General features: G+C 46.9%; 1 protein-coding gene across 13 annotated transcripts in view; it reads left to right on the top strand.

Annotated features, from left to right (window-relative positions):
* Pcnt (pericentrin) overlaps positions 1 to 14,531 on the top strand; it is a 92,975-nt gene that overhangs the window by 46,147 nt on the left and 32,297 nt on the right. For all 13 annotated transcript variants that reach the window (XM_029482465.2, XM_029482462.2, XM_029482459.2 and 10 more), the window contains 5 exons: positions 4,775 to 5,620; positions 8,244 to 8,924; positions 10,260 to 10,362; positions 11,870 to 12,033; positions 13,674 to 13,838. In XM_029482465.2, the coding sequence (XP_029338325.1) occupies positions 4,775 to 5,620; positions 8,244 to 8,924; positions 10,260 to 10,362; positions 11,870 to 12,033; positions 13,674 to 13,838 (1,959 nt within the window). The remainder of the gene's footprint in view (positions 1 to 4,774; positions 5,621 to 8,243; positions 8,925 to 10,259; positions 10,363 to 11,869; positions 12,034 to 13,673; positions 13,839 to 14,531) is intronic.

Raw genomic sequence — 14,531 nt, 5'->3', positions numbered from 1 at the left:
TGGGTATGATCACACCAGCTTCTGGCTATTATACATAAGGCTGCTATGAACATAGTGGAGTGTCCTTGTTATATGTTGGAGAATCTTTTGGGTATATGTCCAGGAGTGGTATGGCTGGGTCCTCAGGTAGTAAGTACTATGTCCAGTTTTCTGAGAAACCACCAGACTGATTTCCTGAGTGGTTGTTCCAGCTTGCAATCCCAAGGTGCATTTTTTAAAGATGATGTATATTTATTGAGGTTGTTAGACTTCTTGGCATAAGTCTTAACCTTTGACTAGTAACTCTATCACCTGTTCCTTTATTTATTATTACATACCTATATATATTCTGTATATATAATGTATATATACTCTGTATATACTCAGGCTCTTTTGATGTATATGAAGAGCAGGCTGTCATTTTTCTCTGTCTTGGCCTTTCTGCATAGGTGTTTATGAGCTCATGGTTCTTCTGCACTAGGAGTGTACTGACCAGGCCTAGAGAGATCTCCCAGCTTGCACATGCATTTCTGTAGTTCCCAGTGTGTTTGTAGCAATAGGTCAATTCCAGATGTGATTGACACCAGGTTTCTGCTCGCAAGGGAGTTTCAGAAACGGTGTCTTTCAATATTTCTTAGAGTTGCTAAATCACGTCCTTGTTCTCCATGTTAACACGGTGGACTGTGTTGGTGGCGTTTTCAAGCACGGAGTCAGCCTCACATCCCAAGCGCACACTCACCTGCTTGTGGTGTAGGCTTCCATGTGCAGATGTTCTGTGATATTATCTCTCTGTCCCCACCAGGGACAGCAGTCAGCTTGTGACCTCTTTGAGTCAAATTTTCCCCTTCTTTACTGTTTTCTAGAAGAGATAGTTGAAGATTGGTATTAATCCTTAAATGTGAAGTTAAATTTGTTTATTTTGTGTTTTTATCTGTGTTTATTTGATTTATTTTAAGATTTATTTGTTTATATATGTGAGTACACTGTAGCTTTCTAATGACACACCAGAAGAGGGCATCAGATCCCATTACAGATGGTTGTGAGCCACCATGTGGTTGCTGGGATTTGAATTCAGGACCTTTGGAAGAGTAGTCAGTGCTCTTAACCACTGCGCCATCTCTCCAGCCCGTTTGTTTTTGAGATTGGATCTTTCTGTATGGTCCTGGCTGTCCTGGAGTAGACCAGGCTGTCCTTGACTCACAGAGCTCTGCTGTCCTTGGCCCAGGATTAAAGACATTGCATTTTCGTGCCCAGCTGTGAAGTAGAATTTTCAGTGGAGCTGCCTGATTAACCTTTTTTATTGCAGTTTGATTGCATCTTCCTTTCACTTCCTTACTAATTACAGAACAAGGAAAATTAATTCCTATTGAGAAATTTAGAGCCATTCTTCCTTGAAGTTTTTTTTTTTTTTTTTTTTTTTTTTTTGGCCTGCCCTATTTTCTCTTTGCTTGGTGTTCTAGTTACAGATAGACTATATTTTTCATAAGGTGGATAAATTGAGCCGTGCATAGTTTTTTGTGGGGGGAACACGTGCTCAGAATCATGCTTAAGACCCTCTCACTGGCCTGAGCCTATGTGCAGCGCACAGAAAAGGGGAGCAGAACAGAGCTCTCTGTGCATTAGAGGACTCTTACTTTTCTGTTGCTGCGATAAGACACCATGACCAAAGCAACTTAGAAAAGACAGCATTTATTTGGGGCTCACAGTATCAGACGGTTAGAGTTCATGACCATCATGGCTGGAAACATGGCAGGCAGGCAGGCAGGCAGGCAGGCAGGCAGGCAGGCAGGCAGGCAGGCAGGCAGGCAGGGCTCTGGAGCAGTAGCTGAGAGTTTTCATCTTGCTTCACAGACCGGGAATGGCATGTGCCTTTGACTCCTTAAAGCCTGCCGAAGTGACACACCTCCTCCATCAAGGTCACACCTCCTAATCCTTCCCAATCTACTAACTGGGGACCCAGTATTCTAACATGAGTTTCTGGAGCCATTCTCATTCGAAGCACCCCGAGGATCTTGTCTTTTACCCAGCCTTCTGTTAACCATGGAGCATGACATTCCAGTGTACTCTGTGTGTGGTGTATAGCTGATACCATCCAAACCAAATTGGGGGCAGGAGGGGCAGGGGGCTACATGGTTCAGTTTGGTTTGGTTTTGGGTTTTTAAGACAATTCTCAGCCAAGCTGGCCTCTGTCTTCCAAGTCCTGGGATTAGAGGTGTATGCCTAGCCACACCCACTGGCTTGTTTGTATTTGTGTATGAACTATGACATAGAGCTTGCCAAATAACATGTTGTTTTGGGGCTCTTGATATTTCAAAAGCGACGTATGAGACATTCATTATTTGAAAACTTTTAGAACACGAATCAGTTAGGTTTTTCCTGGTTTTGGTAACTGCATGTGATGGTGTCTTCAGAGAATGGAGTTGGGCCATATTGACATGGCTACCAATCCCAAGTTCCCACTAACTGTTGTTGTAGGTTTACTTCATATCTAGGTTCCTTTAAAGTTCCTGGGGACTAGGTGAAACACAGCACGCCATGAGTGTGCGCTTTCATGCCTAGTGAAGGGGGTTCGTGTCACACACCGCAGAGCCTGCCACCATGGATCCAGTGGTCACTTGGGTGCCTGAAGGGACAACGGCTGTGGGTCATTCAGCTCATTATAACTCAGCCCCCGGCCAGTGTGACACCCAAAGTTTAAATTACTGCTTCAGGAAAATGAAAACAAGTCAGTTAAAAGGATAACAGAGTAAGGGGTCTCAGTGTAGCCAGAGGTGTGTCACAAAAGTTGGCACAAAAGACTACAAAGCCATAGCCATCCTTGGCTGGAGAGGAATTAAAGTTCAGCGTTTCTGAGTTGAGATACAGGGCTTTAGGGTAGGGCATGCGTTGAGCTATACTGAGATAGGCAGGCATCCTTTCCCTGAAGAGCAGGTGTTGTTGCGGTAAATCTCCTCCCAAATATGCCCGGGCAATGAAAACACAACACAGTTAATATGAATGCATGCTGTGCGCCTAGACTGGGCAGACCTGCCGCTACTCTACCATCTTTCACATCCATGAGACCCCTTAGAACTTGCAGTTTCTCCAGGCCATGTGCTTCTGCTCTGCTTTTCTTCTTCCTCCTCCTCCTCTCTTTCTCTCTCTCTCTCTCAAACTTCCTCCTTTTCTTTTCTTTTTGCTCCACCGTCCCCCTCTCTGCCCAATCATCAGCTCTCCTTTATTTTACAAATAAGCTGTGAAGCAGGTTTCCAGGAAATCACCTGAGTGCTGACTCATTCCTTGTTCACAACCACTCTGGAGAACAGAATTGACATCAAATATGATTAGCCCCAGGGCTATCCACAATACTTCCCCCTTTCTGAAAAGGCTATTTTATCTCAGGTATAATTGAACATAAAACTATTACTATTTTGTAATTTATAAAGTATAAGAGACCTAATGCCCACATAACTATTTTGTAATTTATAAAGTACAAGAGACCTAATACCCAGTCCAATATTTTTGTTAATTAAACAGAACCTCTGTCATCTATTCTTACTTAAAAGACTTACAATTCTACATCTGGCTGTCTTGGCTTTAGATTGGATGCCATCTGAAAACCATCCTCTCAGAACTGTTCCTCTCAAAGTAAAAAGCCTGGGTTGGCTAGGAGACTATGTAGTTTTTCAACCCCATCAGAAATCCAAGAACGACAGATATTAACTGAAAATATATAGGAAGCCTAACACAGCTTCCCAAATTTAGCCATTTTATAGAGACTGCTGATCACTTGGACATTTCCTTACTTCAACACGTTGGAGCATTGGTCTTTAGCCTACTGGCCAGGGTCGTCTGACAGACTTAGAGAAACAGGAATAGTAAGGACTAGCCTATTCTGTCTTGGCAGAATCAAGCTGTCCTAACCTGTAATTATGTCCTTTCTTTGGACAGCATTATTTCTGTAGATGAAATGAGGCAATTCTTGCCTAGTGGCCATTTTGCCACAACTGGAGTAACTCACAGATGCTCAGTTTCTTCTTTGAATCCGAGACAGGGAAAGCTGTCAGGAGCAGACTGATCTCAACAACAAGTGAATAAATAACATTAAATGGTACATTCTGTGGACTTCTGATGTTTTTGAAAACCAACTATCTATGTGAAGTAATCTAGACTGTTGTCTGTTAACTACTCTCAGCCATTCTGATTAAAATAACTGAAAACACCCTAACAATAAACTTAGAGCCATGAATGTTCTATTTGGCCCTTAACTCAACAGGCTTAAACATCTCAGATCTGTTTATAATAACAGCAATAGAAGTCTTGTACTGGGTCTAAGCCTTGTACTTCAAAATTTTTAGTATCAAAGACAACCTATAATAACCCAGCCCCAAAGCCAAGGAAACTGGGACGAAGATGCTTCATAACTTGTTCAAGCTGAATATGGGCGTTGGGATATTTTTGAAGAGGGGAAAAGGTAGGGAAAATGGGAAAATTCGTTGGTCTTAAGAAGGTCGCACCAATGATTGTCTCTGGTGTCCTGACTGGATCCAGATGAAAACCAAGACATCAGGAGTCCAGGCAGGTCAGTTCAGCATGTCTGATGATGAAAGTCACCAAGGCTGTATGTTCTGTAACATATAAATCTCAAAACAAAACTTTAATATCATCAAGATAGTGTGTGTGTGTTGGGGGGGTACTGTCCCTGTCTTTGTTTTTTTCTGGAGACAAACCTTCAGCCTTCTGTGTCCTGGAAAGGGGAGGCGCTCAGGCTAATTCACGCGAGACTGTCACCTCATGACCTGTGCCTCCTCTTTAGGTTGTCAACAGGAGAAACTCTGAGATTGACGAGCTGAAAAGCCTCATCGAGAACTTGCAGGAAAACCAGAGGCAATTACAGAAGGATAAAGCAGAGGAAATCGAGCAGCTCCACGAAGTCATTGAGAAGCTGCAGAGCGAGCTGAGCCTCATGGGGCCCAAGGTGCACGAAGTCAGCGATCCTCAGGCTGGCAGCCTCCACAGTGAGCTGGCCTGCCTCCGGGCAGAAGGCCTGGGTGGACAGGCACTACGGAGTGAGCTGCAGGCAGCACAGGCAGCCAAGGAGGTCTTTGGCCAGCTCCTGGCAGACCAGGCCCATGGGCACAGCCAGGCTCTGGAGGCCCTGCAGCAGCGTCTCCAGGATGCAGAGGAGGTTGCTGCAAGACACCTGGCTGAGCTAGAACACTGTGTGGCCCTCAGAGAGGCTGAGGTGGAAGCCATGGCCTCTCAGATCCAGGAGTTTGCAGCTACCCTGAAGGCAAAGGAAGCAATCATCGAGCAGAGAGATTTAGAGATTGATGCTGTGAACAAGTGGAAAGTAAACCATTCTCTGGAGCTGGAGGCCATCATTTTGGCTTTGGCTCACTTCCGTCACGCTCTGGAACAGCAGACCTGTGCCACCCCGGACGAGCCTCCTGAGCTCCGGCAGCTGCGAGTGCAGTGTGCTCGCCTCAGCCACCAGCTACAAGTGCTGTACCGGCCTTTCCTCAAGTGCCGGATGGAGTTGTACCAGCGCCAGTCTCATGTGGCATCTATTGGCTGTGCAAACCCTTGTGCAGATGATGAACTGGAGCAGGAGGGAGTCAGCAACAGGCTGGCCTTGGCTCCCCACAGCCTGGCTGCACAGGTAGGCTCCATCCTTAGGGGATACAGTAGGTAGCCTTCCGCATCGGGACTTCTGCTTGTCTTTTTATCTTTAGTGACTTCTTTTCATTCTGCACACTTGTCTTCTCTTGTCACTTTTGGCTTCTGGCACTGCAGAGAAGAGAGCCTGGGGGGCTCAGTAGCTCCCCTTAGTGAATCCTACTGGCTTTATTGTGGAGCCGAAGGCCCTACCCAAGCTGGCTTTGAAAATGTTCCAGTTTAAGAGCTTGCAGGTTTAGCTGCCTGACTGTTCCCACCTGCTCCTCTTGCCAGCGGCCCCACCCTGCGCTTCCCTACCACACGTATCCTTCTACCAGAGCCAGAAGTCCTCGACCTGCTGTGCCCGGCAGTGGGTATTGAGCAGAGCCAGAAGCGCTTCCCTCCATTGTCTCTGCTTGTTTTTGGTGCAGTTCTATTGCTCAGGTGGTCTGAGGAGCAGCCAAGTCACATCTGAGTCCCTGACTAACCCAGTTGAGAACATTGGCTCCCAGCCCATGGGTTGCAAGACCCCTTTGGGGGGCCTAATGATCCTTTCACGGGGGTTGGTACACCAATATCAGATATTAGGATTCATAGCTAGCAGAATTAGTTATGAAGTAGCAATGAAAATAATTTTATGGTTGGGGGCTCACCACACCACGAGGAACTTGTATTGAAGGGTCACAGTGTTAGGAAGGCAAGGAGCACTGCTGTAGAAGTTCTCTGGTTTCCCCTGGTTAAGGATAACCTACAGTCTGCCGAAGTCCTGTGACACTAAAGGATGCCAACCTCCACAGGCCAACAGTATGACTTCAGAGCTCGAAATCTGCCAGAGGCGGCTAGGAACAGAGATGCTCTTAGTGAGAAATGCGGTGCCCTTGAGCACAGAGGATGACAGCAGGGTTCTTGAAGGGACACGGGTGCATGGGCTTGGGGTAAGGTGGGCTGGGCCTGCCCGTGCTCAGTTGGGCCAGGCTCTACAGTTGAGGGCCGGGTACATCATGACAGGGTTGCTTCTCTGAGGTGAGAGGTGAGAAGTCTCCTTAGAGACTCCTCGGAGTCCCTAACCCCCTACAAGGAGGTGTATGGACTCTCCTTGTGCGCTCTGAAGTCTCTTACAAGCTTTATTCATGTTTGCTGCAGTCTGCTTAGGTAACTCCTGTTCATTTGAACACCAATTTGCTCCACTTTCCAAATCCAAAAATCTTTGAGATTTTTTTTTTAGCCATGATTGATTTCCATTGTCCCTGCCAATGTGTCTCTCCAGCTTTGGAACTCTTTTATTTATTTATATTTATTTATTTATTTTGGTTTTGGTTTTTGGAGGCAGGGTTTCTCTGTGTGTAGTTCTGGCTGTCCTGGAACTCACTCTATAGACCAGACTGGCCTCGAACTCAGAAATCCACCTGCCTCTGCCTCCCCAGTGCTGGGATTAAAGGCTGGAACTCTTTTATTTTTTGAGCCTTGTATTTTCTTCTCTCTTTCCTTCCTTCTTCTCTCCCTCTCTCCCTCCCTCCCTCCTTCTTTCTCTCTCTCTCTTTCTTTTTCTTATATCTTTTAATCTAAGAAAGGGTCAATTTTTACTCTGGGAGAGAAGGGTCCCTTGGGAATCTTGGCTTGTTTAGGGTCAGGATTTAATGAGGAAGCATGTGGCAGGGCTTGCCAGGCCCCATGTATCCAGCAGCCCTTGCTGCAGATCTGCTCCCCGCCCTAGGTGTGTGTTACGTGTGTCAGTCATAAGTTCCTCTATGAGAACAGCATCCTTCTGGCGAGTGAGGCCCCATGGCCTGCTCACTGATGCTCACAAAGCAAACCCATGACTCCTTAGCCACTCAGAAGACTCAAAAGACTCCTAAAGCTGGTTGCTCTCAATGCACGCATGGCATTTGGAACCATTACTCTGTGATGGCGCCCGTGCCCTGAGTGTTGCTGCGAGGTGGAGGCCCCAAACTCAGGCTCCACCCCTGCCTGTGTCTGAGAGCAGGAAAGGGTCAGAGTTACACTAACCTTGACTGGACCTAGGCCAAGAGCAGGACCTAGACCTGTGCCATGATCTGAGGGATGCTTGTCTCCATCTCCAGCCCATCGGACACCTCAGGGAGTACGCTCTGGGAAGTCTCTCACGAGCGGGCTACAGCCCACTCCCCCGTGATCTTATGATGGCTCCTTCTGTGTGACTGTAGGAAGACTCTGCCTGTGGCGCCACAGACAGTGCCAGGTGCCTGCCAACAAGGAAGCTCTGCATTCTCATAGCAGTTACAGCTGTCTGCCTCTCAGTGTGTGCACATAGAACCTTCTAGTTTCTTTTTCCCTCAAGACAAAACAAAGCAAAATCCCCAAATCTTGAGTAAGTCCTCACAACCCTTAATGATGATCTTTGTCTTTTAGGTAAAAAACAAAAAAAACAAAAAACAAAACAACAACAAAAAAAACCCAAAAACCATGAAAAACAAAAAAACCCCCTAACTTTCAAGCTTTAGTTCTGTTTTCTATGCCATTAAATAAACTTGACATTTTATGTGTCTTGAAGGTTTGTTATAGGCACTCTTTTTCTGAAAATAGTTCAGAAACACTAGGGAAATATTGGCTTGTACCTCACCTGTTCATTTGCATATTCTTCCACACAGGCTAAGGAAGAACTGGAAGACTGTCCCCTGGGCAAGGCCAATCTCATGGCCCAGGTGAGACAACTTCAGGAGGAACTGGACCACCACGTGCATTCCGTGGCCTCCAGGGACACCATCTCGGAAACTTGTAAATTACAGCAGCCAAACCTGTCGGAAAATGGGCCACGTAATCATTGTTGTAACGGTGAAGAAAGCAAGCCATCGCCTCCCGATGATGTACTTAATATTGCCAAAACCACATGGGATGTAATTGATATTATTAAAAATCAGGATTTGTTGGTCCAAATTGAAATGCCAGATTTCCCCACCCAAGAAAAGTTAACATCCCAAGGTGGACCTTTCTCTTCCCAAGCCGGTGGGCACAGCAGCTCCCTCCTCCCAGAGGAGGCGGCTGAGCCCCAGCAGGACCCCGTGAGGGCACTGGACCTGTCTTCCTGGAGCTCCCCTGAAGTTGTCCGGAAGGACCCATCCTTGGAGCCTCAGCACAGCCTGCCCCTGACCCCGGGCGTGGGCACAGTGAGCCTGCACAGTGTGGACATCTCACCAGACTGGACAGACCCGCTGCTGCAGGCAGACGTGTCGGGGCTGCTTTGTTACCCGGGCAAGTCTGCATCAGGCCAGGCCCCACTGTGGGCAGTGGCCCCCTCGGCTGGGAAGCACCATGCGGAGAGGACAGCCACGGTAAGTGTCTCCCCATACTCCCTGCTGCAGACATTTGTGGGGGGGGGCCAGTGTTTTCGCAGGGTGCATCACAGCAAGGCTATTATTGGCTCATCTGACAGTATGTGCCTCAGAGTCGCTGAGGAGCCTGGCTTTCCAGAAGAAATCAGCCCTCCAGCTGACTGTTGTAGGGACCCTTAGATGGTTTTAGTCACCTCTGAAACATGAGGGATAATTGCACTCCTCAGAACCTTATGTTGTGGGTCTTAATGGATGTTAGTTCTGAGTAGCACGGTCATAAGTCTTACGTAATTTACAAAAGGCCTCATTGTCTGAGTTGTTTTAGATTTTGTATGTGTATGTGTGCATGTGGAGATCAGAGGTCAATGTTTCTTGTTCCTCTGTTGCTTTCTATCTTATTTTGAGACGGAGGTTTTCACTGAAACACAGCTTCCTGCTTGGCCCAGACTGGCTGGTCAGCAAGCCCCGTGAATCTTCCTGTCCCCACCTTCCAAGTGCTGGGATTGTAGCGACATAGCATCTACCAGGGATTTTATGTGGGGAAGCTGGGGAGGGGACTCACACTCTGCTGACTAAGGCGCAGCCACAGCCCTAGATTTATTATAGTAATTGTCTGTGAGTGTACATGTGGTACTGATTAATTTTAAGAACACTTCAATTTATTATTTTTTAGTTTAATTGCATTTTTCTTTTTTAAGGTTTTTAAAATTTATTTAATGTATGTGAGTACACTGTAGCTGTCTTCAGACACACTAGAAGAAGACATCGGATCCCATTACAGATGGTTGTGAGCCACCATGTGGTTGCTGGGAATTGAACTCGTGGGACCTCTGATAAAGCAGTCGGTGCTCTTAACCACTGAGCCATCTCTCCAGCCCTGGCATTTTTCTATTTTGAAGTATTTTTTATATGAGGGTACTTTGGGGTATACATGTTATCTACGGTACCATACATTATAATCTATGCACAAATTTAAAAGTTTTTGAGATATATTGCTAGTGGCTGCTTTATAAAGATTATTTTTAAAAAGTTTTTAAAATTACATTTCATTTTGTGTGCATGTGTGTTTGGTTACAGCACATGGACGTCAGAGAACGCCTTGTGAGCAATGGCTGCCTTCTATCCTGGGGGTCCCATAGTTTACACCTAGGTTGTCAAGCGTGGCTGCAGCTGCCTGTACTCACTGGGCATTTCTCTGTCCCTTAGACTATCCCCAGTGCTGACTGAGCTGTCGGCAGCATGGGTGTGCAGCACGATATATTCTGACCTTAGGAAGTTACCATCTGTTGTTATTTACTGTTTTTGTGACCTTACAAAAATCTGCCTGTCCAATAGGAGAAGGACGTCGAAGACTTTATCGTAACATCTTTTGATTCTCAAGAATCGTTAACATCCCCTTCTCATGAGTTAGCGAGAAGAAGTGATGGGAGCAGGAAAAGTGAGTCCGTCTTTTATATATATTAGTGTGTGTGTGTGTGTGTACGTTTAGAGTTCAGGATACTACAAAGGTTCCACCAGGTCCTCTGCTGTCCAAATGCACTGTCACCTTCTTGTTCCCTGAGTACGAGTTGCCAACGTGCTTCTGTTTGCCTCCTGAGAATGTCTTCGTGTTTTTTTTGGGGGGGGGAGGGGCGGGTCCAGGTCCCAGCATAGTGCTTAACACCTTTTTCAAGCGTTTGGAAGCAGGAGAGCATGCAGTTCACTGGAAGCGATGAGATGCGAGAAATGTAAACGTGCAGTGAATGTTCCTTCCCTTCACACTCAGATGGAGCGGATGGCGGGGAAAGTTGAGTGGCCTGTGCTGGACTCTGTGGGGACACCTGAGTAGAACTTATTGTCATATCACATTTGCTGTTAAAATAGCATTTATTGGCTGGAGAGTTAGTTTGGAGGATAGGGGCACTGACCATTCTTCCAGAGTACTGGGGTTCACTTCCCAGCATCCACATGGCACTCCTCAGCTATCTGTAATTCCAAGATCTGACACCCTCAGACTGACAGACATGCAGGCAAAACACCAGTGCCTATATAAACAACTAAGTAGCTTTTAAAAAAAAATCGCAGAATTTGGATTTAAGAGAGGCAGGCGCATTTCTAAGAGTTAGCATGTTAAGGCTGTGAGTTCCTGGGTGTCATCTCGTTTCCCCACCTCATGCTTGAGAATGAGGGTCTGGGCTTCCTCAGTACGTATGAGTTCTAAGATTTCCTTCCATTTGCTGCACTTTCTTTCTCCCCAGCATTATGAAAGGTGTTCATCCTTTCATTGTATGTCTGAGAATGTAGACTGACCACAATCAAGGGTAGAGATGGCCTGATGCTTCTGCTCGCTGTGGGTCTAGGGCTGCTGCCTCTATAGGCTGAGTCCCTGGGCACCAGACCCTTACTGTACCGCACTGGCCAGCACGGTCCTGTAGGCTTTCTTAGGCTATTGCAGGCTGTAGGCCTGAAGATCCAGCTTTTAGACTCCCAAGGCCTTGTAAAACCCCTGCCCATTAGATGCCTAGTGCCACAGGTACTGGACTGTGTGCAGTCCCATCCCCATTCCACCTCAGGTCAAGCCAGGCACCGCTGTCCACCCAGCTGCTCCTACCCCGTCTCTAGGCTTGGTGTCCTGTCTGTCTGCCGAATTCTTGACCCCTGTGCTGGGTGTGAAGTACCTAGGCCTTAGGTACTGTCTGGCTGCCCCTCAGTGCTTTCTGGGGTGTGGTTGCCAGTGGGGATGAGCAGGTACAGCCGTGTAAGGAGCTGAGATAACCCTGAGCAGACAGCACGTCAGACATGCAAAGTAAGCTTTTCCTTTCTTGCTCCTTTCCCTCTGACCTGTGTTTTATGGAAATTGGTGACACCTTAACCTGGTGCTAACTGGTGCTTTATGTGCCATGAGTTGCTGTCACTGTAGCTGGAAACATGCTGTGGCTTCAACCCCGGACCCTGTGTGCTTCTAGGTGATGGCCCAGACATTGCTATGATGTTGACCCTGGGCTCCGAAGGATCTGAGACTCCCACCACTGACCTAGTCGCTGCTGCTGCTGCTGTTCCTTTCTCTAGAAGGTTTGTCCAGTCACCAGGAGCAATGAAGGAGAAGGAGATCCATGCAAAGCAAATGAAGGTACTAATGTTCCAGAGAATTGGCAGCCCCAGTGACACAGAAAAACCTGTCCCTTCCGATGGTCAGCCTTAGCCCATTGGTGGGCTACACTCATCCTGGGCCATCACAGTATAGGAGTCCCACTAAAGGTCCTCCTCTTTGGTCCTATGCCAGTCCCCCAGGTGGTGGTGTACCCCCTAGGTTGAGGGCCTTGGACCTTCTTGCTTGAGGTTCTGAGAACTGGCTTGTTTTGGTTGAGTCTGAACTCGGGGGTTGTGGGGGAGAGTACTGTTTTCTTTAGAGGAAAGGAGAAAGCTACTCATTACTATTGAGCACTTAAGTCATTTATGACAGACATTGATGTTAACATGATGAGTAAGTCAATGGTATCATGCCGGTATGGCGTCTTAATTCAAATAATAGCAGTATCCCAAAACAGTGTTTTGTTTTGTAACAGGGTCTCGTGGTGTAACCCATTCTGGCCTCTAACTTGGCCTGCCTGGTGCTGAGATTGTGGGGACCGCTGTGTGCCTCTTGTCCATAGTGGCCAGAAGAGGGTGTCAGCTCCCCTGATATTGAAGTTGCAGATGGTTGGGAGGTGCCCTGTGGGCTCTGGGAATTGAGCCTGAGTCTTCTGGAGGAGCAACTAGCGTTCTTAATTGTTGAACCACCTGTCTGGCAGTCTACCAGTAAATAAAACAGTTTTAATGTCATTAAGAATTCTGAAATTAATTTAAAGTAAGTTTAAAGCAAGCTTTATTTTATTCCTTTCAGAATGGGAACCAAGGGATTGGAGGGTTTCCCAGAAATTCCACACTAACATGAAGGTTTGAGGGTCATCTTAATACTTACATAAGATCTGTATCTCAGCAATAGTTATTGCTGGGGTTTGCCATTGTAGCTGAAGGTTCCTGAAGAGAGCTTCTATTGGCACACACACAGTCTCCACACACATGTATATGAGCGTGTACACACACACACACACACACACACACAGAGAGAGAGAGAGAGAGAGAGAGAGAGAGAGAGAGAGAGAGAGATTAGAATGATTTGATAGTTTTAGTTAAGGTTTCTGTTGCTGTAGTGAAAAACCATGACCAAAAAACAAGTTGGGGAGGAAAGGGTTTATTCAGCTTACACTTCCACATTGCTGTTCATCACCAAAGGAAGTCAGGACAGGAACTCACACAGGGCAGGAACCTGGAGGCAGGAGCTGAGGCAGAGGCCATGGAGAGGTGCTGCTTACTGGCTTGCTCAGCCTGCTTTCACATAGATCCAAGGACCATCATCCAGGGAAGATACCATTTGCAGTGGGCTGAGTTCTCCCCCGTTGACCCTGAATTGAGACAATGCTTTACAGCCTGATCTCAGGGAGGCATTTCCTCAACTGAGGCTCCTCCCTCTGATGACTGTAGACTGTGTCAAGTCGATACAAAACCAACCAGTACACTTAATCTTTGCTTTATTCTTTGTGCCTTAATTATTTATGACACAAAACACAGGAGGGAGAGGTCTTTAATGTTTTCTGTCTAAGCAACAGCCTAATAGTAAAGTAAGTTTTAATTTTCGGGGAAAGAGTTGAGGTGGTAGTAGTTGGCTGTGTGGATGACGGTTTCAGGCTGGGACGCCTCCTGCTTCCTGATGGTTTTTTCCTTCTGTAGGCTTTGCTGCAGATGGTGTTTGATGAGAGCCACCAGATACTGGCCTTGTCAGAAAGCCAGGACCCCTCTAGCACACTGAGCAAGGGTGAACCACGTGACCCCCTGGATGGCTTCCCGAGGGACAGTCAGACCCTTTCGGAGGTGACAACTGACAAAGGAGAGAAGGTAGGAGACTGCTGGCTCAGTACATGAGAAGGAACCATTTGACCTGCCCATAACATGGTCACACCACTGCGATGGCTTTGAACAGCCAGCCTGCTCCTGACCATAGCCCCAGGAAGCACAGAGTACCCAGCAGGGTAGCTCCATATAGCTTTGCGCCTTTCCAGCCCAGGTCTAGCTGGTGCAGCAGTAGCAGAAGGAGAGAAAGGTTGCCCATTCTATTTGTGGTTTTTCTGTTGCTGTGATCAAGCACCGTGACTGAGGCAGCTCACAGAAGGAAGGGTTTGTTTCAGAGGAATAGAGTCCATCATGATGGAGAGGTGTGGCCGGTAGGAGCAGGGAGCTTAAAGTTCACATCTCAGCCATAAGCATGAAGCACAGTAAACTGTAAGTTCCCTAAGCTTTGTACTCTCAGAGCCTACCACTCAGTGGTGTACTTTCTCAGAAGGCTAAACCACCTACACCTCCGCAAACAGAGCCACCAACTGGGGACGGAGTATTCAAATGTGGGGGACACTTCTCATTCCAGCCACTACTTTTTTGCTCTTTTTCATCTCACTACTTCTGATACCAACAAATATTTAAAAAAATAACGTTTGTTATGTAGCATGTGTGGAGGGATTACTGTATCGTATGTGGAGGTCAGTTGGTTTTTTCCTCCTACGGTGTTTTCTGAGCATTGAACTCAGGTCTTGG

Source organism: Mus caroli, unplaced genomic scaffold (genome assembly GCF_978045245.1).
Source record: "Mus caroli unplaced genomic scaffold, Mus_caroli_1 scaffold_9, whole genome shotgun sequence".
NCBI classification, from domain to species: Eukaryota; Metazoa; Chordata; class Mammalia; order Rodentia; family Muridae; genus Mus; species Mus caroli.
This window is presented reverse-complemented; position numbering and strand designations above follow the sequence as displayed.